Source organism: Daphnia pulicaria, chromosome 6 (genome assembly GCF_021234035.1).
Source record: "Daphnia pulicaria isolate SC F1-1A chromosome 6, SC_F0-13Bv2, whole genome shotgun sequence".
NCBI lineage: Eukaryota > Metazoa > Arthropoda > Branchiopoda > Diplostraca > Daphniidae > Daphnia > Daphnia pulicaria.
In genome coordinates this window covers 15824784-15850834 of record NC_060918.1, presented here as the reverse complement: position 1 = coordinate 15850834, position 26051 = coordinate 15824784, and the positions used below count along the sequence as shown (strand labels likewise).

Here is a 26051-nt window from a genome sequence, read left to right as displayed (position 1 = left end):
GAAAGGTAAAACCCTACATGATTACCTTATGAAATGGTTCATGAACACGAAGCTTATTGCTGAGAAACAAATAGCATTTGTGTGGGTGACTGTGAAGTGATATCTGAAAATAGCACAATCAAGTGTTTAAAATGCAACTTGATTATAAAAAGTCATGTTGATGACAACGGAGGGTGGAAGATAAGCCTCTTTTGCAATCATCTTCAGAGATGTCATAAAATTACCCCTGAGCCACAAGAAACAATACCGAGTTAACGTTGCGCAGATCCAACACGCAAAGTCACAGCAAGTCCCGTGTCGACAATCAGCGAAAAAATAACACTTAAGAGATACTGAAAGAAAATTTTTGAAGGCCGGGAACGATAATGCAGCAGCTCTCGTTCCCGGCTTTCCAATGTGGCTCCAGTGGATTTATCAAGAGTGCATTTTGAATAAGGAAAAAAAGAGTCGAGGATGACGCTTCACAAATGAAGCGTTAATACGCCTTTGTGTAAATTTTTATTGTATGGCAGGTAAACATTCTTACGAAAATGACTCTTAAAAAGGGCCATTGGGCAGTTTTTATTACAATTGATGGAAAGTATTATCTGCTCGGGAAGGTTCTAGCTTTAGTTACAGTTGATGGCAAAATCAACAACTATATCAGTGAGTGGAAGGGGGATGAAAAAATTGAAATTCGTGCTTTATGTCAGTGGTATGACATGGAGAGGGAAAACGGAAAGTTTACGGGTAAATTAAAAATAACATTTATGTTCAGTAATGGTTATTATTCATGCAAATACTACATCTGTACTTGTCCCATCCCTAAAGTGATGCAATTTGATGATGGTCATTGTCTAATGTTGGATCAAACAGCCATTAGTCAGCTGTCCCGATTTTGTAAATTTCAGTAATATACTGTTCTGACAACCCCGCTTTTATTCCGCCTCCGGCTAAACAAAAAGACAAAAAGTTTTTTTTCGACCAAAAAGTTAAAAAAGTTAAAAACATAGAGAAAAGACAAAAACCTTGGTCAAAAGAAAAAAAAAATTTGGTAAAAAGAAAACAACTTTGTCCACTTTTGGTGAATGGCGCGAAAAGCTAGAGAACAACAAAAAACTTAGGCCTAAAAAGATTTTTTTTTAACTTTTTTGAGTTGGCGCCCCCTCGACATTAAAACAACAGACTGAATTATTTGTTTTTATTTAATCCCATGTTATCTGAGAAATCGAAAATACAGAAAAGAAAAGTTATTGTGTTTGATCTTCGACTTGTTGACGAGCTTCAGCAACATCTTTGTTTGTGAAAGTCTTCCATGCTCCGCCACATGTGCGTCCGGTATCTAGTCCACTAGCGAATACTCTTGAACGACAATGATAGCTAGTTTTCTCAACCATTTTTCTTTGCAATTTTTAACATCTCCAACAGGAATACATTTCAGCTCTTTAACGTCTGTCAATATGTCGGTCCCTGATTTACAAATGGGGTCAAATGTTACTTTTTGGTTTTAAATTTCGCTCCCATACATGACGAAAAAAATGTCTTTCTGTGGTTTGCCAAACTGGCTTGCTTCAAAAAGAAATTTTTCCTGGGGAGGAATCAATCAAATTAATTTCGTTTCCACATCTAACACGGTTTTAGAATTACCAAATTGCTGGTCTTCACACTGAAGCTCGCCATGGTAGGTACAGCAATCGTTACACTGTCAAAGTTCATCCTCATTGTTGCACGTATTTGAGGAAGCAAATGGCTTATGGGTTCAAACATTTCTTTATTAGTTTTGCTGTCGGGAAATTTTGATAGACTTCAATCCATATCTGAGTACAACGACAACCCATAAGCATGTGACGCAAAAAAGTCAACTATCTATTTCACATGTGTAGAACGATTTGGAATATCACTAGTTTGAAATGAACGAATCGTTATCAATTGTAATGTTATGAAATGTAGAAAATTTTGTGATTACCATCAATTTCTAACGAAAGAATACTGTATACGAAGATTATTCATTTCAATTTTTCCACCAGTTGACTTCCGAATCAACGGGAAAATCAAATGGACGGGCAAAGAGGTTAGCGGTGGTAAAATGAACTTCAACGTGAATGCCTCATTTTCCTGCAAATTCACCGTGTTTAATTTGCAGGGTTTACATTGACGTATTGGTTTCCCGTTTACGACTTCCTCGAATAGTCTACCTATAATTAAATAACTTTTAAACACTGCACTCTACCATTTATTATATTCATTTACCTGCTCCTTCGTGGCATGTTTGACAATACTGTCCAGCTGGTAAGTTGGAAGAACGTGAAAATAATGATGGTTTTGTATTTTCAGGTCCCAAACATGGCATCAGAGTCCTCAACATTCGATCGACTGGACAAGATATTGGAACTGGAATTGACCGGTGCTCAAGAAATCATCGAATCGCTTCTGTTGGAACATTCCAACTATGACCATTATATCCCAACGTCATCACTTGGCTTGCAGTGCTAGCAAGAAGCCATGGATCTTCGTTTCTTTTTTTTATGTGAATACCTGTTTTTGAATACATATTTTTTTTCTGCCAGGTGAACCTCTGCTGCCCAAGACGCCTCACGTCTACGTTCAATCTTCCGCCTCTGGTAAAGTTTTTGGCTCTATGCAAGAGCTAACGTCTGTTGCAGAGTTGACAGCTTTTTTTGAAGAATACAAACGGCGCTGCATAGATGGAGATATTGATAATTCGAGATTGCGGTTCGAAAACACCATGAAGATGCAATTACTTCTCGTCACCCGTAGGATATGTAGTGCTTCCAACAGAGTGGTCTACATATGAAGTTTGTTTGACGTAGCAGTGGATTTATGGAAACCAACACCAATTCAAGACAATCAACAGTTTATTGATTTGTGCTGGGTGATTATTGAGGAGGTAATAATCCACCACACGTTTTCAGAAGAACTGTTGCTAATTCTGACAGCAAACATTCGTCAACATTGCGTATTTTTTTACAATACATCTTTCGAATTAGCAGAAGGCGTAAATTTCCCAGTTTCCTATCTCAACTTCTTCAACATGTCGTTATGTTTTTTTTTCAAAATTTTTTCAAAAATGAAAAGGAGATGTCTGCTTTTAAATTTAAATCAATTCAGAACGCTTCAGACCATGGCAATGAAGAACAATGGGATGTGGAATATTCTTCTAATTTTGCAGAGCTTGTTATGCATTTCATTATTGTTTTCAAAACCATTTCCCCTATGCTGCCCATCCAACATAGCAACACTTTGAAGAGTTTCTACTCAGAATTCATCCGCTTATGGTTTCCAACCCGAACAACAAGCGTTCTTCATGCGGCAGTTCAGGATCCCTTTAATGTTGTGACGGCCAAGCTTATCCTCGAACGCGGAGCTGACCCTAACGCCATCGACCAGAACGGACGAACTCCGCTTCACCTTTTGGCTGGAATAGACGACATTTATTGGGAACTTAACGAATCCATGTTCAAGACTCTGGTGGACGCAGGTACACATCTTGACATGGCCGCAGATGATGGTAAAACTGTTCTCGATGTCTTGAAGCGAAATGTGGCAAGAGTCACCACCGAAGCCGAGTCAATCAACCCATATTTACATTCGGTATCTGGTACCGTGTTCCCACTATCTTGCTACTGTGCACGAGTTATCGGTAAGCGTAGAATTCAGCATGACGAAGATCGCCTTCCTCTTCATCTCCAAGAATTTATGTCTCGTCATTGCGCTGCTCAAGGTAATTAGTAAGTGCAATTTAATTTGTTCAGATTTTAATTATCTTCTTATTCATTTAATAGATTCAATTGATCTCTCTTGAAAGAACGACCGCAACAAAAAAATTTTTCACTTATGCTTGACATTGCTTTGATTGAGATTGTCGATTATTTCTTTTTTTTTTAAATTCATTTCCCCTTTTGTTTATTTTTTTTGTGGTCTTCGCTTTGTTATGTAATTTTTACCCAGCAATGTGTTACAGTTTCCTTGATTTTCTCCCTGTTAATAAAGTAATAAAGACACTTGATTTGACTAGGTCATTCTCACACTGCGACGTCCAGCAACATTAATATTAAAGTTTCTTGACCTGATTAATAGCACTTATCAAAATTGACCACACTTGAACAAATTAATTTTTATAATCATATTCATCTTTCAATTCGCACCTTTTTCAAATTTTCAACATCTTGATTGTATTTCGGAATGAAAGGAACAATGATACAATTAAACGTGGTTTCATTACAGGTGAATTTTAACGTAGTAATGAAATTCTTGGTAGCAAATGAATCAAGTTCCTTTTTCATCTTGTACAGATATAAATCAATGTTATTCTGATGTTTCTAAAGAGTCTTGACAACATTCTTTAGCATAGTCATACATAGTTTTGGATGATCTCGTTCAGCCTTTTCCCAAGCTTCCGTCGCCATTACTTTGCTGGATAATTTACGTAGAAATGCGAACGCATACTTCTTCAAATAAAACGCCGGATGGTTTTCTTCGGTGAAAAAAAGCAATTCCACGCAATTTTCTGCCGAGATTCGGTCAATAAATTGAGTCTCGCATTCCATTTTCAATTGGTCCAACATATATTTTCCGGTCACTTTAAGTATTTCAAAGGGCATCTTAGACTCCATTTTTTCCCGACAGACGACCAGTGTAGAGGAAGTGTAGTATTACCTTAAACACGTCCGGCTCGATGTCTTCAATTCCGATGCTTCGTCAAAATTTCTTTTGTTTGGTGTTCGAACATGGCAGTGAAAAATGGACTTCTCGTGGTCAAAATGATCTTTGGGCTTTGAATTGGCATCCACAGACGTTAATGATGGTGTCGGCAAATTTCAGTTTCAAAGATTTTTTCCATTCCAGCAAATGCAAGTTGATTGCTGTTGCTGAACGGTTTCTTTGGGATATTTGCAGCTGTGGACAACTTGCCAGAAAGTTTAGGGTCTGTTGGAATTAAATTTTCAATCTCGCAATCGAAGGTGAGTTTGCCATTGACGAAATTCTTAGCAACACTTGTTTTCGTGATCTGAAAAACACAATAAGGCACTCTTGTATGTCGAGGTAAATTGGTTTGGTGTAGGAAAATTTTTTCGCCATTTTTATTCAAAATCGCAATCGCCACTCGAACGTGATGATCTGATTGACTGTTTGGCATTTGCAAGTTGATCTTTATATTGGAACCCTCCTCAAACAATCGTACACCCCATCTTGAGTGTAACTAATGGTCAACTACCCCTTGCCATTTCGTTTTTGCTAATTAGATTGAATGAAAATCTTTTACATTTTTGAAAAATGACGGACGACGACCTATTTTTAATCCCCGTGAGAATCTATCTTTTTTACTGTAAGATGGAAAGTGAAAATTGCTGATTCAAAGACGCAAAAATAAGAGCTCATGTAATACCGCGGGAGAAAAATGAATAACTATCGACGGGTTAAAACAAAAAGAAAAGCGAAGAAAAGCCTCCACGCAAGAACTAAAAATCTATTGACTGGGCTTACTAGCGCCACTGTCCTGAAAATAAATATTTAAAATTTTGGACGTTCAGGCCCAACAGCTGGACGTTCAGGCCCACGTAGAAAGTGGGCCTGAAAGCCGGGGCCTGAACACCGGGGCCTGAACGTCCATGAACCTTGGCACCAGACAATGCTTTCCACATCTATTGATGGCAGAGCATTTTTTTAAATTGCTGGACGCTCATTTCAACTCTGTCAAATAATAAAATTGTATTAATTTAAAACTATAATTTAATTTACATTTATTAGTATTACTAAACGACAGTTTCAACGAAAAAAAAATAGAATTGGAAAGTAAAAGACTGCACCGTATGGACGAGATTGACTGAGTGAGCACACAGTGCAGCCGACAATCAAAAGGGGCTTTCCATAAACGTCGTCAAACGTTTAGGGGGGAGGAATGTACGGGTTGGGGGGGGGGTTGCTTGGCACAATATGTCATGGTCGAAAACGATGGAAAGAGGGGGAAAGCTAGGGAATTGGGACTTTAAAAAAAGTTAAAAAAGGGAAAGAAGCAGTAAAAAATCTTGTTTGATTACACCTAAGGGTTAAAAAGGTTAGGATTTCGGTTGTTCAATAATTTTGTATACATTTTAAGGGCATCAAAAAATAAAGTCGATTTATGGGGAAGTTCGAAGGTAACTGCGTTGACGGTTTAAGACGGAGGGGCGAGAATTCCCCAAAAAATGGAATGTTGTTTATGGACACTCACTCCCACAGGAATATGTCCACAAGTAAGCCAACCACTAACCCCAAAAACACAAGGTCAAATTCTGTGTTAATATTTGTGTTGTAATAAACACAAGGTCTGAAATTCTTCCAAAACTGATTTTTCAACTGGATTTGAACCCAACATGTAATTTCTTTGGATTTGTAGCAATCTACAACAATCTACAACAATCTACAACTCAGCTACTACGCATTGCTTAATGTTACTATTTTGATGATCGAAATAACGCGGGACATTGTAAAAAGGGACCTAGCATTTATCATGAACCTCAAGTCAAAGTTAAAAAAAAAAGACAAACACAACAACTAATTTATCTCGGTTTATTATATACCATTCTTGATTTACTACCATACATGGTTACGCTGATCCAACCAAAAAGAAATCAACACTTTATTGTTGTGTACGTGGCAACGTCTGACGATCCAACCGCCAGGGGCTACTTGTCGGTGAAGGCAGTTGGCTTGGCGTAGAGGCTGGAAGCGGACGCACGACTTGTGTGTTACCTGGAAATAAATTACGATCGCCCTTAGCGACTGAACAAAGACACAATATTTATCACTACTTCTTCGAAGCATTTCAGCTTAGGTTGAGCCGTGCAGCCGATTACAGGTAGCAATTGAAGACATTGGGGCAGCACTCCAGTTTAGCCAACCGTGTGATCAAATGATTTCGCGAAATCACAATAGGCAAAATTAACTGTAAATTCCAAAGAAATTATTAATAATTCAAATGATGAAACAGTATCGCGTTACTAGAAAACAAACCGACCTTTTTAAATTTCTTTTCGATGGCTCAATAACCTGCAATAAGTTTACAGGTGCACCTTTTCAGTGGGTTCCGGTAATGTTTCCACTCCTTACGGCAGAAGTTCGTGGCTTCCACCACGTTGGCGCCTTCGTTGAGAACGAAATGGAAAGCTGATTTGCAAGTTACAACATAATCCCCCGCACACTATTTCAAAGTGTGAAAAGGTATGGGTGGGTTATGAGCTATAAGCATTTGAGGAAATATAGCTATCCCCTTGTGCCTTTTAACGATAAATAGAAATTAATAACACAAGCATTAAGGGTACCTTAAAGTAACACTCACCAGTCCGCAGCTTCGCAAGGCTTGTAGTAAAGTGGAACTAATTCGCGGAATAGCTGCCGCAACTCCTCTGTGTACTTGTAGGACTCCCTAAATGAAATGAAAATGTTTATTCCATCTTTCATGCTATCACAACAGAAAAAAACACTTACACGATCCAATACTTTGGTTTGCCAAATTGAAGTTTATTGATGCTAAATAGGTCTTTACAATGGAATTGGCAAAAAAAAAATTCAACAACTACGCCATGGAATCACGTGCACAAAGCATACAGAAAGACAGGCAGTGTGTTTGCTTATAGATTACCACGAAATGTTATTTTCTTAAAAATGGCTTTAACAAATAACTCATTTTGCAATTAAAACTCGACACATAATCTTGTATTCCAAAAAATATGACGTCAGGTATTAGCTTTCTTTCCAATTATCCTGCTACGAGAGCATTTGAAATTGTTGTGGGCAAACTGCTGCAATATGAGCAATTCAAATGATAGAGATGATCAAAAAAAGTTATCCTGCTGCGAGAGCATTGGCTCGAAATTGATGTGAACAAACTGCTGCAATACGAGCAATACGACTGAATGATGCAATTTTTAGGGCACACAATGCTCTCGGAAACAAGATTAAACACCGGCATGGGCGACGAGTCGTTTCTTCCCTTTGTTCAACGAGAGCTGGGGGAGGGGCAAGAGAAATTGTCGAGTGACACGTTGATTGATCGTGGGATGATACGTGGGCCAGAATCATGATGAGCCCAGCAGCTCATAACTTTGACTTCAATGACCGATCAAAAACTGTTTTCGACTTGTGTGATTGGTACAGCGTAGCAAAAATGCATTCATTCGATCTCTCTCAAAAATTAGAAACAGTTTTGCTCTGCCGGTCGTAAAAAAAAAATCCATCAGTCCAAAATTCAATTCAAAGCGCCATCTAGTCGCCGACGATGAAAACGAATCGGGATATACACAAGAGACGTGTGCTCGACCCGTGTGCGTGTGTTGCTGGTTCGCAGCTCGGAGTAACTCACACGGCAGGAAAAATAGAGAAGAAATCATGAAATCACTCATGGATTTGTTGATCAAGGTAAATCGCCATCAACGATCATCGATCTTCTGCAATCGACTTTTCAAATGTACCTTGGGTAGCTCTTGAAGGATTGCATTCAGGGATCTCGACATCAGGAACTCGACCCTGAGAGCTGGTTGACGGAAGGCTATCTGGAACTTAAACAACATGAATTAATAAACAGAAAATTTGGAAGGGGGATGCAGTGGGTAAAGTCAAGGAAACATTGAATTTCGAATTTTGAAAGTGTTAAAGAAAAGGTGAGATTGGCGAGCTACTCTTCACGACCGGCCCGAATCCCACATCCGTTACGCGACGGCCACATCATGGCCGTGCTTGGGGGAATCCCTTTTCCAATCTCACCAAAATGTATCGAAGAGAAAAAAGAGATTAACGAGCCACTCGTCACGAGCTGCCCGAATCCCACATCCGTTACGCGACGGCCACATCATGGCAGTGCTTGGGGGAATCCTTTTTCCAATATCTCTTTTTCTTCTCAAACATTCTTTTTCACATTCACATACAAAAAAATCAGGAGAGAAGGGAAAGAAATGAATGCGTAATGAAATGAACAACACTTACCCTTTGAAGAGACTTGGCTCTCAGATGGTTGAATCTTCATGGTGGAATTTACGAGAAGTTTTGGGGTTGTGGTGAACCGTTACCAGGAGGCGAGTAGGCGGGCGAAAAGGAAGAGAGAGAGCAGACGACGGCGGAGCATTCATTCACGTGAAAAAGGATTGAAAGGCTAGAGTGTGTAATTTTCGTGAGTGTCATTGGTCAAGAAATAAAACCTGGAAATTCTGCCTCTCAACCCGTGTCGGTCATTATCCATCATCATTATTGTCCAAGTAAAGGGCGTATTTTACAGGGGTTCTAAAACATAAAAAGGAATATCACGTGTTATTACATTTTCCAACTGCACAATGAATTGAATGAGTTGAATTGATCTATAGGTCTTGATCCGAGATTGGACGGTTTTACAGGAGCTGATCTCTCAAATATACAAGGGAACAGTTACAATACTATAGAAACTTTACCCGGCTAGGCAAATTCTAAGTGCAGCAAAGATTTCACACCAGCAATTTTGCTCTTCCACAACTGCATTATTCAAGAATAAGGTTTTCCCTATGGCATTATTGAATTTAATTAAACTTACTTACCAATGCTGGAAACACAAGGAATTCCGGAACAATTTTACGCAAACTGTTTTTTTGCCTTCTTGGCGATCCCCTTGTCAATTAGGCAAACTTCAAAGTCCCCATTGGCATTCAAGTCGGACGTATAGACAGCTCGATGGAAATTGCCCTTGTCGTCCAGTAGGACGCACGGTTGTCCGTACTGAAAGTCAGAGTCATCTGACAACTCACCCTTCCGCAAGGAACCGTAAAAAGCATTGAGGTCTTCCAATTTAGTCTAAAGTAGTTGATAAATAAGTTGATAAATAAATGGTCTAAAACATTGAAAAAATGCTATAGCAATAAAAAAAAGAAATATCTATAACTGCTACGATTGGCAAACAATATTTAAATGCCACCAAGTTCAGAATGATTAAAAAAAGGTGTTACCGTATAATCTTCGGTCAGCTAATCAGCTCATCTGTGCTAATGAATGTGGCAATAGTGCAGTGCTGTGTAGGAGTCAGCCACGACATCACCGTGAACCCAGTTGACGTTGGTGGTACATTTCTGTACTCGGGCATGCAAAATTTCAGGTTTAGTAGTGCGTCTCGACGGATTAATCTGAACAAAGAATTTGAACACAATTTAGACAAGTTGCTGCTATGGAAGCAACAGTTGATTTTGGAAAAAAATAACTGCTGCTTTGCGAGCAATATAGAATTCAAGAGGAAAAAAATGTTTCTGCACAACTGCTGCAAAGAGAGCAATTTTAAGATGAAACACACTAAAATCTGCTGCTATGTGAGAAAATTATTTGGCAAAATAAATTACCGAATATGGGATAGGCCATCCACCGTTTTCAGAAACGTGGCTTGATGAACATTAGTTCCTTCGACGGAGCAAAACTCGGAAATTTAATCGTCAGTCCACGTACGTGATGCCCGAATTCCCGCCAAGCAGCAGCGGTAAGCAAGTGGCTGATCCCTTAACATGTGTGGCAGTTCCCGAAGATCCTGTTCTTTGCAAAGTTGAATGTTGCCGTAGTCGACGAACTCTACTTCGACTCCCTTCCCCGTGACTTCGGTAACTTTAGCCCTGTACCAAGTGTCGTCATCGTGATATTTGGCGGCACATTCCATGCCTTTTTTGACAGCAACAGGCTCTGAAAAGGGTGAAACAAAGGGAAACGTAGTTGACGCAATTTATAACTAAATTTGAGTGAGGACATACTTAGCACCATTTTGTTTAGATCGCCCTGTATACACATCAACTGGCTCTCTTCGGAGACGAGCTGAATGGTGAATGCCACAGGATTGACGGCACTGCTGACAAACATTTGATAATCGCCCTCAAGTTTGTGCTGAAAGGCAAGATCTGGAAAAACTCCACCACCAGAACCTATCGCTCTTCGTCGGCTACTTGTAGGAGTAAGAAATGGGATGTTCACAGATGGGATAGTGCCGTATATCAATGGGCCAAAAATACTATCAGCTACTTCCAGTGTGGACTTCTCAACCACTTCGTTTGTCTCTTCTCTTCTTCTTTTTGTCTCATCAACAACTTCATTGAGCTCACTCCTGTTAAGAACACTCTTCACCATGGTCAGCGTTGCTTCCATTTTCTCTCTGGGGTGATGGAAAGTATCATTGATGAAAGCACGAACACCTTCTTCAACTTGGTAATGCTTCGCCTCATTTTCATAATCATCAACTTCCTTTAGGTAGTCCTATTTTAAAAACGTTATTGTAGCATTCTATGGTGAAAACCTGTAAAGCTGTGCTTACCTCAACTTCTTGAATAACAACTGGGGAAACCGCAAAACATGTTTCTTTCGGGGAAGTGTTTAAGAAAGAAAACAATCGCGATTTTTTCTCGATGTAGAGACACTGTCTTTCAATCAATAAACAAACTTCTTACCAGTACACGTACAGCTCGTGATTAGGTGTAATGGTGTCACTGCACCTCCTCCAGCGTGTGAAAAATCCGTCGGCATCTATACATGATTCAAGCAAACCACGTACCTAAAACAAAAAGGAAAGGAACATTGAAACCAGAAAAAAATACTGCTGTTATGATAGCAATGTTAGGTAGTTAATTAGAAAACTACTGCAATGAGAGCAATAGAAATTACAGCATGGTCGTAAAAATAAAAAAAAATGGCTGCTAGAGCAACATTGCTGGAATTTAAACATTTAAAAAAATTGCTGGTAGAACAATATCACTGGATTTGAAAATTTTTAAAAAATTGCTGCTAGAGCAAAATCACTGAAATAGACACATTTAAAAAAATTGCTTCAAGAGCAACATCTATAGATGTGAAAATTTTTAAAAAATTTGCTGCTAGAGCAACATCTCTCAATTTGAAAACATTTTAAAAAATTGCTGCTAGAGCAACATTACTGGATTTTACACATTAAAAAAAATGCTGCTAGAGCAACACAATTGAATTTAAAAAAAATTCCAGACTTACCGAATATTTGAGGTCATCTAGCAACCTTTCGTTGTTAATCAAGACGTCTCTGGATGACAAGACTTGACTAATTAGCTTTTGGATTTCCGAAAGATTTGTTGGCAAGTGGAAAATTTGTAACTGATTGATAGAGTCCAGAAAAATACCCAATGCCTGTAATCGTTCCACTACTTGAAGTCTTCCTCACTAATTCCTTCGTTTTTGATTCTGTTTTACTAGTCTCAACGAACGAATCCAGCTTATTCCAATCGTCATGAACATCTAAAACATCAAATATCTGTTTAAACTGCACAAGGAAATGAAAATGCAACAAGTTTACCATTAATCCGTTTGATTTTCTCTTCCTTATCGGTAAGAAAATTAAATGATTCCAGTTTTTGGTTGTATTCGAGAAGAGATGATAATTTTCCCTGTTTCAGACCCATATTAATGGCCATCATTTCGGTAGCTTTTTCAGAGTCGAGGAGAGAGTCGTGCAATTGCCATTGCTCTTCCACGAAAACTTTCAACTCACTGCAGATTGCTACAATTTCTTTCATCGAATCGCTTCTGTTGGAACATTCCAACTATGACGATCATACCCCAACGTCATCACTTGGCTTGCAGTGCTGGCAAGAAGCCATGGATCTTCGTTTTATGGGTTAGTTGCTTTTCTTTTTTTTATGTGAATACCTGTTTTTGAATACATATTTTTTTTCTGCCAGGTGAACCTCTGCTGCCCAAGACGCCTCACGTCTACGTTCAATTTTCCGCCTCTGGTAAAGTTTTTGCCTCTATGCAAGAGCAAAACCATTTCCCCTATGCTGCCCATCCAACATAGCAACACTTTGAAGAGTTTCTACTCAGAATTCATCCGCTTATGGTTTCCAACCCGAACAACAAGCGTTCTTCATGCGGCAGTTCAGGATCCCTTTAATGTTGTGACGGCCAAGCTTATCCTCGAACGCGGAGCTGACCCTAACGCCATCGACCAGAACGGACGAACTCCGCTTCACCTTTTGGCTGGAATAGACGACATTTATTGGGAACTTAACGAATCCATGTTCAAGACTCTGGTGGACGCAGGTACACATCTTGACATGGCCGCAGATGATGGTAAAACTGTTCTCGATGTCTTGAAGCGAAATGTGGCAAGAGTCACCACCGAAGCCGAGTCAATCAACCCATATTTACATTCGGTATCTGGTACCGTGTTCCCACTATCTTGCTACTGTGCACGAGTTATCGGTAAGCGTAGAATTCAGCATGACGAAGATCGCCTTCCTCTTCATCTCCAAGAATTTATGTCTCGTCATTGCGCTGCTCAAGGTAATTAGTAAGTGCAATTTAATTTGTTCAGATTTTAATTATCTTCTTATTCATTTAATAGATTCAATTGATCTCTCTTGAAAGAACGACCGCAACAAAAAAATTTTTCACTTATGCTTGACATTGCTTTGATTGAGATTGTCGATTATTTCTTTTTTTTTAAAATTCATTTCCCCTTTTGTTTATTTTTTTTGTGGTCTTCGCTTTGTTATGTCATTTTTACCCAGCAATGTGTTACAGTTTCCTTGATTTTCTCCCTGTTAATAAAGTAATAAAGACACTTGATTTGACTAGGTCATTCTCACACTGCGACGTCCAGCAACATTAATATTAAAGTTTCTTGACCTGATTAATAGCACTTATCAAAATTGACCACACTTGAACAAATTAATTTTTATAATCATATTCATCTTTCAATTCGCACCTTTTTCAAATTTTCAACATCTTGATTGTAGTTCTGAATGAAAGGAACAATGATTCAATTAAACGTGGTTTCATTACAGGTTAATTTTAACGTAGTAATGAAATTCTTGGTAGCAAATGAATCAATTTCCTTTTTCATCTTGTACAGATATTAATCAATGTTATTCTGATGTTTCTAAAGAGTCTTGACAACATTCTTTAGCATAGTCATACATAGTTTTGGATGATCTCGTTCAGCCTTTTCCCAAGCTTCCGTCGCCATTACTTTGCTGGATAATTTACGTAGAAATGCGAACGCATACTTCTTCAAATAAAACGCCGGATGGTTTTCTTCGGTGAAAAAAAGCAATTCCACGCAATTTTCTGCCGAGATTCGGTCAATAAATTGAGTCTCGCATTCCATTTGTTTCTTTACCTGATTAATAGCACTTATCAAAATCAACCACACTTGAACAAATTAATTTTTATAATCATATTGTCACGAACGGAGTGTTGACGTTTGTTTCTGTGTATTTTAGTTGAAGGTCTTTCGCCAGAAGCGAATAAATTCGACCTTGTTGATCTAGTCAACGTTCAATACGTTGACTAGGATTTGGGATAGCTCTGTGTGTTGGTCATCGCTTCTTGATATTGTTTTTTGTTCGTTTTCCGGGGATTGTTTTCGTGGGTTGTCTTTCTTTTTTACGCTGGAGTCTCTCGGACGGCAGATCCATCTCAGACTCACAGGAGCGCCCTACTAAAACACCGCATACTAATAACGTTATATGATGGTCAAAAACGAATGTGTACAACCACATTGATTTTTCGAACGTTGTATTTATCTAATTTTTGTTCGAAGAAATTCATCTTAAATTTTAGATTCGCTTAACGTTCATAGCATGTACGAATACAACAATCAATATCAGCACCTAAAATGAACATAAATTTTAGGAACGGATTTGAAGGTGAAATCTAGAAAGTAGATATTTCACATTTGTAATAAACATCTTACGTTAATAGAACATTAAACGCCGAACATATATCTAATCCGCAAAATCGTATATTCATGTGACGTGCGGGATCGCATGTAATATAGGAAAATTATGCTTCTATTTTGAATGTTGGGCGAATGTTCATATAACCTTCCCATTTGTACAAAGTTGTATGTGATTATATCCTCTTGGCGCCATAAATTTTGCTAGGAACAAATAGCTAAATGGTAGAGCAGCGGCCTTGTAAGCCAAAGGTATGTGGTTCGATTCCCTGCTCCGACTTCTCTAATATAACGATTCGGAAGCATGGCAGATTGGATATAGATACCAATGTATGTGTATGTTTTTTGTATGTTCTATGAACATACCAAAGGTATTCAGAAGAGAACTATAATAGTATATGACTAAATGGACATTGAATGCGCGGCAATAGGGAATCAAAAATGAACATTATATTCATATACCATTTGAACATCCACATACTTTTTTTGAATCTCACATTTACATGCAATGAACGTCGACGTTTTAGTAGGGCGCACTCGCTTCTCTTTTTGTTCCTCTCAGTTCTCTTTTCTAGTGTGTAAAGCGTATATCAATCTACTGGTTATTGTGCCAGTAGTGGCGATTACGCTCCCTGACTGTGTTTTCGACCAGCATCGAGTTGTTTTTCCCCTATTGTGTACCAAACTCGCCGAGTTGTGTAGTCGGAATAAAAACGCCCGTGACAATATTTATCTTTCAATTCGTTGGAAGAACTACCCTAGCATGTTTCAAAGCCAATTCTTCTACAAGATTGACATACTGTTGGGTATTCATCAAGTATGGCAACGATGCCAATGGTTCCCCCTTGGAGTCAGTCGTCTTGAGTTCGGGCTATACAATAGACCAGAGAGTCTTTGCTCTGCTCTTGTGCCCAATTTCGTCTATGTGATTCAAAATACATTAATTTCAGACTAAACATGGCACAGTTGGTATTCTAACTTTACGCCCCCGCCTGAAGTTGTGTTTTCTCGTCCGTTCTTGTGTTTTATTGTTCGCCCAAATTCTGTGTGTTGGCGACCATTTTTTTCCTTTATCGAGAAACCGATTTCAACCGACCCATGGGGACCCCATCTCGTTGCCAGGGGGTGGCACCCGGTTTTCTTTTTACCACCCCATCGACTCCCCAATCTTCATTGACGCCTGGCAGGGCACCTACCATGTCGCCTCCAGGCATTTCGTTGGACGCGCGTTTCGACTCTCTCGAACCTTCGTTGCGTTTATTGGCCAGGCATCAATAACGGCATTCAGTCCGACTGCGAATCTTGTATTCCGTCCAACGAGAGGCGGCCTGTCTACCACAGGAACCTATAAATCGAATCCGCCACCGTCCCACATTTTCGAAGAGGTATCCGTGGATTTATTCAGCCACGGCGGCCATCATTTCCTGGCGTACGTCGACCGTCTCTCGGGATAGACCAAGGTGACAGTATGGCGAAAGGAACCGACGTCGCATGATCTCATCAAAACGATTGCCCGTAAATTTGTTAATCTCGGTGTTCCGGTAAAATTCCGCTCTGATGGGGGAACCCAATTTGATTCCCGCGAGTTTCCCTCTTTTTTACAGCGCTGGGGCGTGTCATTCGTACCTTCAACTCTGCACTACCCATAGAGCAACGGCCTCGCTGAATCTGCAGTCAAATCCATGAAGAAATTGGTCATCCGGACAGTCCCCGACGGTGATTTGGACAACGAGGTGTTTCTCCGGGCACTGGTGGAGTGGCGCAACATTCCGAGATATCACGGCGCATCACCGGCCCAAATTGTGTTCGGACACCCCATCCGCTCCCTGGTGCCTGCCCATCACCGTTCCTTCTCGGCTGAATGGCAACAATCCATGGCAGATTGGGACAAACGAGCAGCCATAGCAACGGATCGCGCCAGCCCTACGCTATAATGAACGCGCTCATTCATTCCCCCCCCCCTCCGCATTGGCACATCCGTTCGTGTCCAGGACACGGACACGGGCTTATGGGACCAGATCGGAATCGTCGTCGGCATCGGAGATCGCCGGGATTACCGGATCAAGAAACCGAGCGGACGGGTACTATGGAGGAATCGACCTTTCCTTCGCACCAACCACTCCCAAGAGGCCAGGCCTCCGGCCCTGCCATCGCATCTTCCGGTCACTCTTCCATCGATTCCAGCGTCAGACGTTATCCCAACCACCACTGGAACGGACCCGCCTTCTCCACCCCCACCACGTCGATCGACGCGAATGCGGAAGCCTCCGCGACGTTTTGACGACTAGAAGACCCCAATCTGCTCTCTGTATTTTATTTTCTATTATTTACCCGTTTGAACGGAGATTCCCCCACCCTGTTATCTGTATCTTTTTGTCTTTATCCGTCTGTTTTCAAGCTCTCTCTGTTGTATGCTCGAGCTTAAGGGAGGGTTGTTGGGTATCCATCAAGTATGGCAACGATGCCAATGTCTCCCCCTAGGAGTCAGTCGTCTTGAGTCCGGGCTATACAATAGACCAGAGAGTCTTTGCTTTGCCCTTGTGCCCAATTTCGTCCTTGTGATTCGAAATACATTAAATTCAGACTAAAAACATACCTCTTCCGATAATCAGCGACTACCTGCCTCAAAGCTAAGTCCTCTTCCTTCAAAATTTTCCCTCTGGCATGCAAGAGCCTGTCTGCTGATTTTCTCGTAAAAGTCATCAATGCATCCTTTACGGCAACAGCGTCCTTTGAGAAGCCTGGTAGCTCTGGTGATGTGCACTTCAACAATTTTGTCTCACACGTTTTCAATAGACTTTCTAGTGTCGCTTTGGCTTTCACGTACTCTGCCAAGAACTAAACAAATGAAAATTAACTAATCGTTGCAGTCTTTCTATTTATTTGGATCGCTTACTTTAGTTGCCAGTTCACTTTCCGACTGCTCTCTGTAGCGTTTTGAACACGATGCGTCACCATTGCCATCCAGCAACCTTTTGGTACCACTAGGTGCAGCCACAACCTTGTTCTTTGCAGCTTCCGGGTTCTTTCTACCGACATTGAGTATAACGTAAATGAATCATGTAAACAGTAGATTTCAAATTATGAAAAATTATAAACGTACCTCTTCCTTCTCATTTTCCAGTTGTTGGGTCGGGTTAGGTGCATGAGGTATGGCCTCTGCTACAGCCACCTCTTTGGCCAAATTTATTTTAGCTTTGCCATCCGCCAATCTCTGTTTTCCTTCGTTGAGCAGCTACACGACAGAAATCAAACATGTCAATAGTTGTTTAAAAATCAATAAATGTCTTAACTTTACCTCTTCCTTCTCCTTTTCTAATTGTTGGATCCTCCCATGCAACCCATTATCGAACGCCTTCAGCATCTCAATCTCCCGGGTTTTTTCTTTTCTGATTTTTTGCCTTTTATTGCGATAGCATCTTTGTCTCTTATATAGCTCGTAATCTTCTGGAGATCATGTTGCCATTTTCCTTTGACTAATGCTAAGTTTTTCCCCACCAATTGAAGCCATTTCGACATCTTCCATTGTTCCTGCAAATCAATAAAACAATTCGGAACCTGATTCTACGAGAGCACAACAAATTACAAAATTTCTGCTAGAGCAACATCTCTTAATTTGAAAAAAATTGCTGCTAGAGCAACATCTCTGGATATGACACTTTTAAATACAAATCAAGTGGAAAATAGCTGCTGTGGTGAGAGCAACTTGAGAATTTTTACGAACTGCTGCTATAGCGCGAGCATAGCTGTATATGAAAATTCAAACTTACAAATCATTAAAAATTGTGTAAACTATTGCTGCTCAGATGAGAGCCGTTTTACTTACAAAGTGATCAATTAGAATTGGAAAGCAGAATTTACTTCAAGTGTGTCTCTTGTCGCGACCAAAACGAGAGAAGCAATGAGGCTAACAATGGCTGACTTGAAGCGAAAGTAATGTGGTAGGAGAGGAAAAGAAAAATTTAGAAAAGGGATGGGTTAGTGGGCGTGGGAATGTGGGCGCGTTCACAATGTTTTCGAGTACGCATCGTTATGGGGAAAAGTACAACGTGGCGTCACATGTTGTGACTGAAAATGTGTGCGTTAGAGAGCACAAAAAATGGCGTTACGTCATCAACCTCTGTTTCGTGGAAAAATTACCTATGACGGTTCATAAGAAAGGTAAGCTGCTGTCATATTTTGTAATAGCGATAACATGGGGTATCATTATGATTTATTATTTTAGTTCAAAATAATTCCATTTAGTTCCATCACAAAAGTCTTATCACTTTGAACCGTGTGCTTATTCAGTAACTAATTACTATCAGTGACAACCTAGTCCTTCAATTTAAGCTTGTAAATGCTGGATTCTCAATTAAGAAATGGTAAGAAAAGCACGACAGGAAAAGATACCTTTATTTGTCAATTTGACCTGCATCTGTGTTAACCAAAACAAGAAAATATTTAGTCAAAAAAGAAAGGAAGAAGAAATGTCGGAACTCTTTATGAGCTGAAAAAGGATAAATCAAAATTGAATGGGCGTTGTCATCCCATTCAAATGGGTGCAGCTCCAGCATTGGCCGGAGGAGGAGTAGTCATCCTCTGTCGCTGGGACGAATCACGCGACCTAGAGGCTCTTCAAATGGACCTCGATGATCCATGCACACGTCCTAGGAAGCACCGGGGCCACGGTTGAACGGCTGATGAGGTAGTCCTGGTCGACTATTTCCTCCTTGTAAATAAATCATTAAAGTTAAGTGAATTCATTGCGCATTCTTCTACATACGCTCAATGGATGACTCAGCATTTTTTTACCGGTTTTACAAGGTTTGATTGTTGAAATCAAAAGTCATATTATTATTACAAGTGACAACATAGCTTAATTGCAGACATCTCCTTTTCTTATGTTTTGATTAATGTCATGCAAGTGCATTCCAGGTTGTGTTGTAATAAGGAGAGTAATAAGAATACAATTCATACAATTGCGTCTTGTTAGTTGAATTGATATCTACACCTATATTGATAAATTCGTCGTTAATAATTTCATGTAAACGACGACAACGAACTTAAAATGTATCTGTATTTAAAATCGACTCGGTAAAAAAACTGAGAAGCGTCGATGTTAGATACGAGAAAGAAACATTCAATTAAGAGTTTTATGTGGAACACATACTCAACTATTCATACGTTCGACAACATTTCATTCGGAATCGAAATCATATGCAAGCATGTAATTATAGATTACGACTTTTCGAGGGCGTAGTCTAGCACGAGGACTTCCACTTGAATTTTCCACGACTTCTGGAATGCCTACAGGTGGCTCTTGTTCTCCTGCACGATGGTAACTTTCCCCACGTCCACAAGCGCGAGCGCGAGCCCGTGGACGACCACGTTCTCCACGTCCACGTCCACCACGAAGACCTCCACGAGTACCACGAGATGAGATAACTCCGTCTTGATCAGCATTAGGATAACACAAAATGAGAGTAAAAATTTTTATTTATTATATTTAGAGTTAATAAGAATATTTAGAATTAATAATATAGCTAATTAATAATATAATAGAGGTATAAATGCGCCATACCTAACATGACGACATCCTGAGAAGACTGGGACTCTACTTCACTTGTCGATTCCAACGGTGATGAGCGGACCAATGCATCCAACAACGCAACAGAGCTATCATTTGACAAAGTAGAGTCTTTCTTTGATTTTTTAGCCGCAGACATGTCATCATCTGAACTGACGAGTCGCGCTCCTTTTTTTCTTGGCAACCGTTTTAAGCTTTGCAAAGTCGGAGTATTCGTCCGAATCGCTGCTTACAAGGTCGGAATCATTTTCGGAAGCTTTTCCTTTTTCATCATCAGCGACAGCGGCATTTTTACGATTGAATTTTTCTCTAATTAAAAAAAAATGTCTTTGATTAATACCTTGTTCCACAAAAGAATTGAATAGTAATAAGTGTGTTTTTACGTAAGCGAACCAGCTTCTTGAAATGCCAAGTCGAATTTTGCGTAATATACTACAATTTACTAATACTACAACAATTGTAATATAACTATGAAATATTTAAATAATATACCATTCGGGCAAGTTGGCGTAATCTTCCCACTCAGGTAGACATACATTAATTGCTTCCGCGCAATTTGAGCCAATGTTGACTACCATGTAGAAGGCACTGGGAATGTCACGACATATTGGCCCTCCTCCTGTTTGATGCAATCGAACGGGATTGGTGGTTCAGCCGCTCTAAGGACTTGTGACATCACAAAGAAACTCTTATGACTACAAAAGAAAAAAATGTATTAAGATCACTGAAATTGCTATAGACAAGAGCATTAATTTACAAATAAGGTTACTTACCATTCGAAGTGGTCACATTTTTCACCATCCTCATTTTCCCTGTAGTCTTCCGGATATAGCTTCTTAAGTAGCTGCAATACACGATTTCTATACCGGGCAGGAATACTGAAAAAACAATCGATTAAAAAAATTTGATTACATTTTTTAAGAAAAGAAATTGATTTGAAATTTAAAAAATACTTACATGATCCAGTATTTTGGTTTTCCATCATGCAAAAAATTGACACTAGCCAAATTAATGTTTTCCACGTGCAAGCCCGTGTAGCTTTGTGCCGGCCCAATCAGTAGTTGGGGGGCATTTACACCAGACATCACGATTGTAGGATCTTTCAAGTAGGGAGTAAAAGTTTCCTTCAAATTTGGAAGATACCTGGAAAAAGTATTATCAAAAGAAAATTAGTCATGTTATATAAATGTAAAAAATAAGACATAAAAACTCACCAAGAACTATCTCCTTTTACAAATAGCGATGCATTCTTGTCGACTAAATATTCCGGAATAGGCTTGTTGGGAGCCAAGCATTTTCCTGTTTCTACTTCGTCGAAAAGATTAAAAATGCCTTTCCAATTTTCATCGGTTGGCCCCAAACTGCCAAGACCTGATTTGTTGAGCGATGCCAAATAACCTTTGGCCATAAACTTGTCCAGCGCCACACCTCTATTACCGCTTGGAACCATTTCGCTTCTGTAGACTCCCTCGGCCTGCTTTCTGTACTCCTGCTTCAGTGGACGGACAGCAGGCTTCAAAATATGGGTACCAAAAGTGTTTGGTGGATTTAGGGGGGATGATCAAAATACCCCCCCCCCCTTTCAGTTGAATGTTCTTTAAAAGCCTTGCTTAAGAATTTTGGGAAATTTCCCATCTCGTCAACTTAAGGCCTGTAGGTCACGGCGTCGTGATCACAGACAGCTATTAAAATAAAATATGTAAAACAAAAGAGTAATTTTCTAAATGAACTAAAAAATTAATTTGGAAATTGAGGAAAACAAGAACCTTTCTAGAAGCCAACCAAGTCTTTCGAACTGGACAGGCCTTATAGGAGTGCTGTCCTTCTTTACAAAAAAAAACACGTCCATGGTTGTTGTAATGGCATCCTTTTCGTCTTCTTCGCGGCATTCCTTTGCTTTCTTGTCCGCCGCCGATTACATTTCACACCTAAAGTTACACATTGAAAAAACAAAACAAAAATTGGATAAATAAGGGAGACACACAATAACATTGTACCCTACTAGCACACATTGTCCATAGGACGTCCATTGGATATCCGACGGTCCATTTTCCGTTTGTCCGTTTAGCGATAGCTACGGATATCCTATGGATGGTATATTTTGATCCAGATAACGGTTGGTCGCGGATGGTCATACTGGGATGTCCTATGAATGTCCAGCTGGTACCAATCTCGGATGTGAAGTCAGCCGTACATTCGTGATGAGTATTGGACATCGTATGGATATCAGAATAAGGATCTGAAACGAACGATTAATTTCACATCCCAGATTGGTACCGATGGACATCCATAGGACATCCCAGTATGGACCGTGTTTTCTTGATCCAAACATTCCATCCATAGGATATCCGTAGCTGACGCTAAACAGACGGACGGTTTTCGTTCACAGGATATCCATAGAACGTCCTGTGGACATTAGTGGGGAACCTTAAATATCCCCTTTGTTTCATATTGTTAAGAACAAGTATAGCATGGATGCATAACACTGGCATGTCATCCAAGAGTCCCGGGTTCGATCCCCGATGAAATTAGATCTTTTAATTTTTCCCAAATTTATAACTGATACCAAAGACGTCCGTTTTTTGGACGTCCATGGATATCCCAAGTTGGACGTCCACAGGAGAGGACATTAGTATATCCTTTAAACATCCATAGGACGTCCAACTGGGACATCCAACTGGATCGGCTCTGACATCCATAGGATATCCTATGGATATCTCTGTGCTAGTAGGGTATATGCGTACATCAAACAGAATTACATAATAAGTACATGTAAGAGTTGTTTTATCGAAAAAAAAGAAAAGATAAAAGGCTTGTAAGATACAAATTGCGGGCCAATCGTCGCATTGAAACAATTTATATTCTATGTTGAAAACACAACGACAGAAACTTTTTGACGTCACCCTCATTTGAATTGATGGACATTTCAAAAAAAAGGTGAGAAAATAGCTCAGTTTATCGAATAACTGAACTTGTACAAAATCTACGTGACACGTAACCCGAGGATTCCATCGACTCATTATCCTAGTTTGTTTTTTTCCCGTCCAAAAGTAATGTGGCCGAGCCCCGGTGTACACAAAATTTTCACAGTAACCAGCTCACGTACGAATTTCAAGTTTTTCTATGTTTTGTTTTGTTTCAAGAAATAGTGATGCGATAAATAGCGTAGCGTTACTGAATTAGGCCAGAGAACAGTTTTTTTTTCTAAGTCCTGGCAAAAGGAGAAGAAATCGAATTTTGTTTTAAAAAATGTGACAAAACCCACATTTTTTAACGGAATTAGGTCTTCTATTAAATTTTCATTAAAAAAGTAAACAAATGGGGAAAAGTTATTATCTAATGTTGGGTTCGAACTTTAGACTTCTGTCATAGAAGCCGATCGCCCTACCAGTTGGGCCATCAACCGATATAATAGTTTTTAAAATCGCTAACTATAAACCGTTTCTGGGGTGCAGAACACTCTAGTCTAGTCTAGTAACGCTACGCGTGGTGGCAGTAGTTGCAATATGTATGCTGTACTCTGGACGTCCGCACTGTCCCTCTCCCCCTCTTCCACCCACCCGGGGGTTCTCACTTTGAAACACCCCCTCAAAAAGCTGTGACGAGGCCTTACGGCCAAATCCTACAAGGTGACGGTACCATCTCCTCATAGACCATGGTTTAATCAAAAATACACTTTTTATTATTGGGCTAAAAAAAAGTTTAAAAATCACAAGCGTCCTTTTTTCCCTCTTCGTCAATCTTCAAGGTGAATTAATTAGCATTAATTTACTTTGTTTCATTTTAGAACATATAGTTCAATCTACTTTGGTGTCAACAGAGTCATGACTCATGACCACTATTATTTTGTCTTGGACCTTAATGTTTGGAATACGACCCAGCTGCTTTGGTTCCAATGTATAATAGAATGACCTAATCCGTTCGGCGTTCGGTACACATTTAAGGAATTTTGAATGGGTGTTATAAAGTCGTAATCAATTAATCATGCTGAATGAGAGAATGATAATGGGAAAACCGCTTGAATATAAAAATACACGTAATTATAAATTAAATTATAAGTAAATATTTATAATATAAGAATATAAGTAATTTTTTCCTTGAAAAGTTCTTTGCCGAAGTTGTAGCGTAGCTATAGCACATGCCCCCAATAGATATCATGTATCCCGTAGTAATAAGATATACCACACGCTGCTATATAACGCGCTGCCCCTTGTAGTAAACATCAGTTCAGTTCTATTCACTGTAGTCACGAGAATACACACATGTGAGAGAATATTACAGAAGTGTACGGGATAACAGAATCATTGCTAGATTCTCCTAGTTGGTCCGACAAATAAGAAAGAAAATTCAGTTTAAATACAAATTTTTCCCCCTAGATTAAACTATTCTTCCCACTATTCTACTAGAAATCATCCACTTTCAACACAGATTTTAGGGCCTTTTTAATGGTCTTAAAGGCCTTAACCTTAACCAACGGAAATTATGTGCGTCAATTCAAATTTGTAGGCCTACAACATGCGACGTTTTGAATTAAAAATACACAGTTTTGCTACGGGAAATCCAAATATTTATAGTAATGTCTGTCGACGAGAAACATCGTATAACAAACAAGTGAACTTAAAAAAAAACAAAGAAACAATGTGTCCGCCTGTCAATCAGACTGAACTTTGACTGAACTTTTCAGACTTGAAAAATGAAAATAAGACCTATTTACCTAGTTTCCGGTTTGTTTTTTCGTTGGCGCGAGAGAAAACAAAGGGATGGGAACGGAAAAAGGGGAATTTTACTTTTTCGTTTTTTAACTTCAAATGAAACTGAGATAATATCAATAAAAAAATTTAAAATCAGACCTGAAATAAAGCTAACGCGGGTCGATTTTTTGAAAAAAATCGCGTTTCCCTAGCCCTAGCCGTTCAACTGCAAAAAAAGGCCAAAGTGGCCTAATTTGCATAAGGTCCTCTCGGCTTTCCAAAGACTTTTACAACCGGCCAATTGCCGGATTGCCATTACTAAGATTGTTATTACGCTTGACCCCCTATGTAGAGGATGAGACGAGACGAGAACCGTCTGCTTGTCGAACAAAGGATCTGGCCTATATAGGTGGTCAAGCGTAATAACAATCTTAGTTCTGCTATCGGCCGCTGTGGTGCGCATCGGCGTAAACTGCGCACGATTTTTTGCTCGACTACTACTTTTTCATTGGTATAACATATATAGTCATATTTGAACTTATTGCCACGACAGGAGAGAAACTATAGGATTTCGTGGCAATAGACAATTTTCTCTTTATTGCCACGAAAGATGTCGTGGCAATAGACAGTTTCGACCGTAGCGCCACGAAATATGTCGTGGCAATAGATCTAACCTTTTTTATTTGGAGATTACAACAAAGGTTGAGTTTCACGGTATAATTGACAAGAAAAATGATGCGGGAATTATGCACATGTAGTTTTACCCTATTTAGTAGTTTTCCTAAACATCTTCTGTGGAACTTAGTACGAAAACGCATTTCGTGGCAATAGACAAAATTCGTGTTATTGCTACGATATGAGAGATCAGAGAGGAAGTATAAGCGTATCGTGGCAATAGACAATTTTCTCTTTATTGCCACGACAGATGTCGTGGCAATAGACAGTTTTATATCATGCTTTTACATATATCTGTTTTACATAGATTTTAGAGAACTCATAATCTCAATAGCAGTTTTAACGATTGTTCGATTTCTTACTTCGATTTTGTCTTGCAATCGAAATGAGGACATCTGGTTGTCCTTTCCAAGAAAAAAGACAATGCCGACACTTTCAACGC

General features: G+C 39.5%; 1 protein-coding gene across 1 annotated transcript; it reads left to right on the top strand.

The window, feature by feature from the left end:
- Window positions 1-12538: 12538 nt before the first annotated feature.
- LOC124342115 lies at window positions 12539-13368 on the top strand. The gene is made up of 3 exons (XM_046795086.1): window positions 12539-12610; window positions 12675-13278; window positions 13340-13368. The coding sequence occupies exons 1-3, from the start codon at window positions 12539-12541 to the stop codon at window positions 13357-13359; spliced, it is 696 nt and encodes a 231-aa protein (XP_046651042.1). The 3' UTR covers window positions 13360-13368.
- Window positions 13369-26051: the final 12683 nt, after the last annotated feature.

What these genes read in the sequence shown, in the direction of transcription:
- LOC124342115 (XM_046795086.1), top strand. Translation starts at nt 12,539, where the DNA reads ATGACGATCATACCCCAACGTCATCACTTGGCTTGCAGTGCTGGCAAG. An exon ending in CATGGATCTTCGTTTTATGG is followed by an intron (nt 12,611 to 12,674) that starts GTTAGTTGCTTT and finishes TTTTTCTGCCAG; the next exon opens with GTGAACCTCTGCTGCCCAAG. An exon ending in TCGTCATTGCGCTGCTCAAG is followed by an intron (nt 13,279 to 13,339) that starts GTAATTAGTAAG and finishes TTCATTTAATAG; the next exon opens with ATTCAATTGATCTCTCTTGA.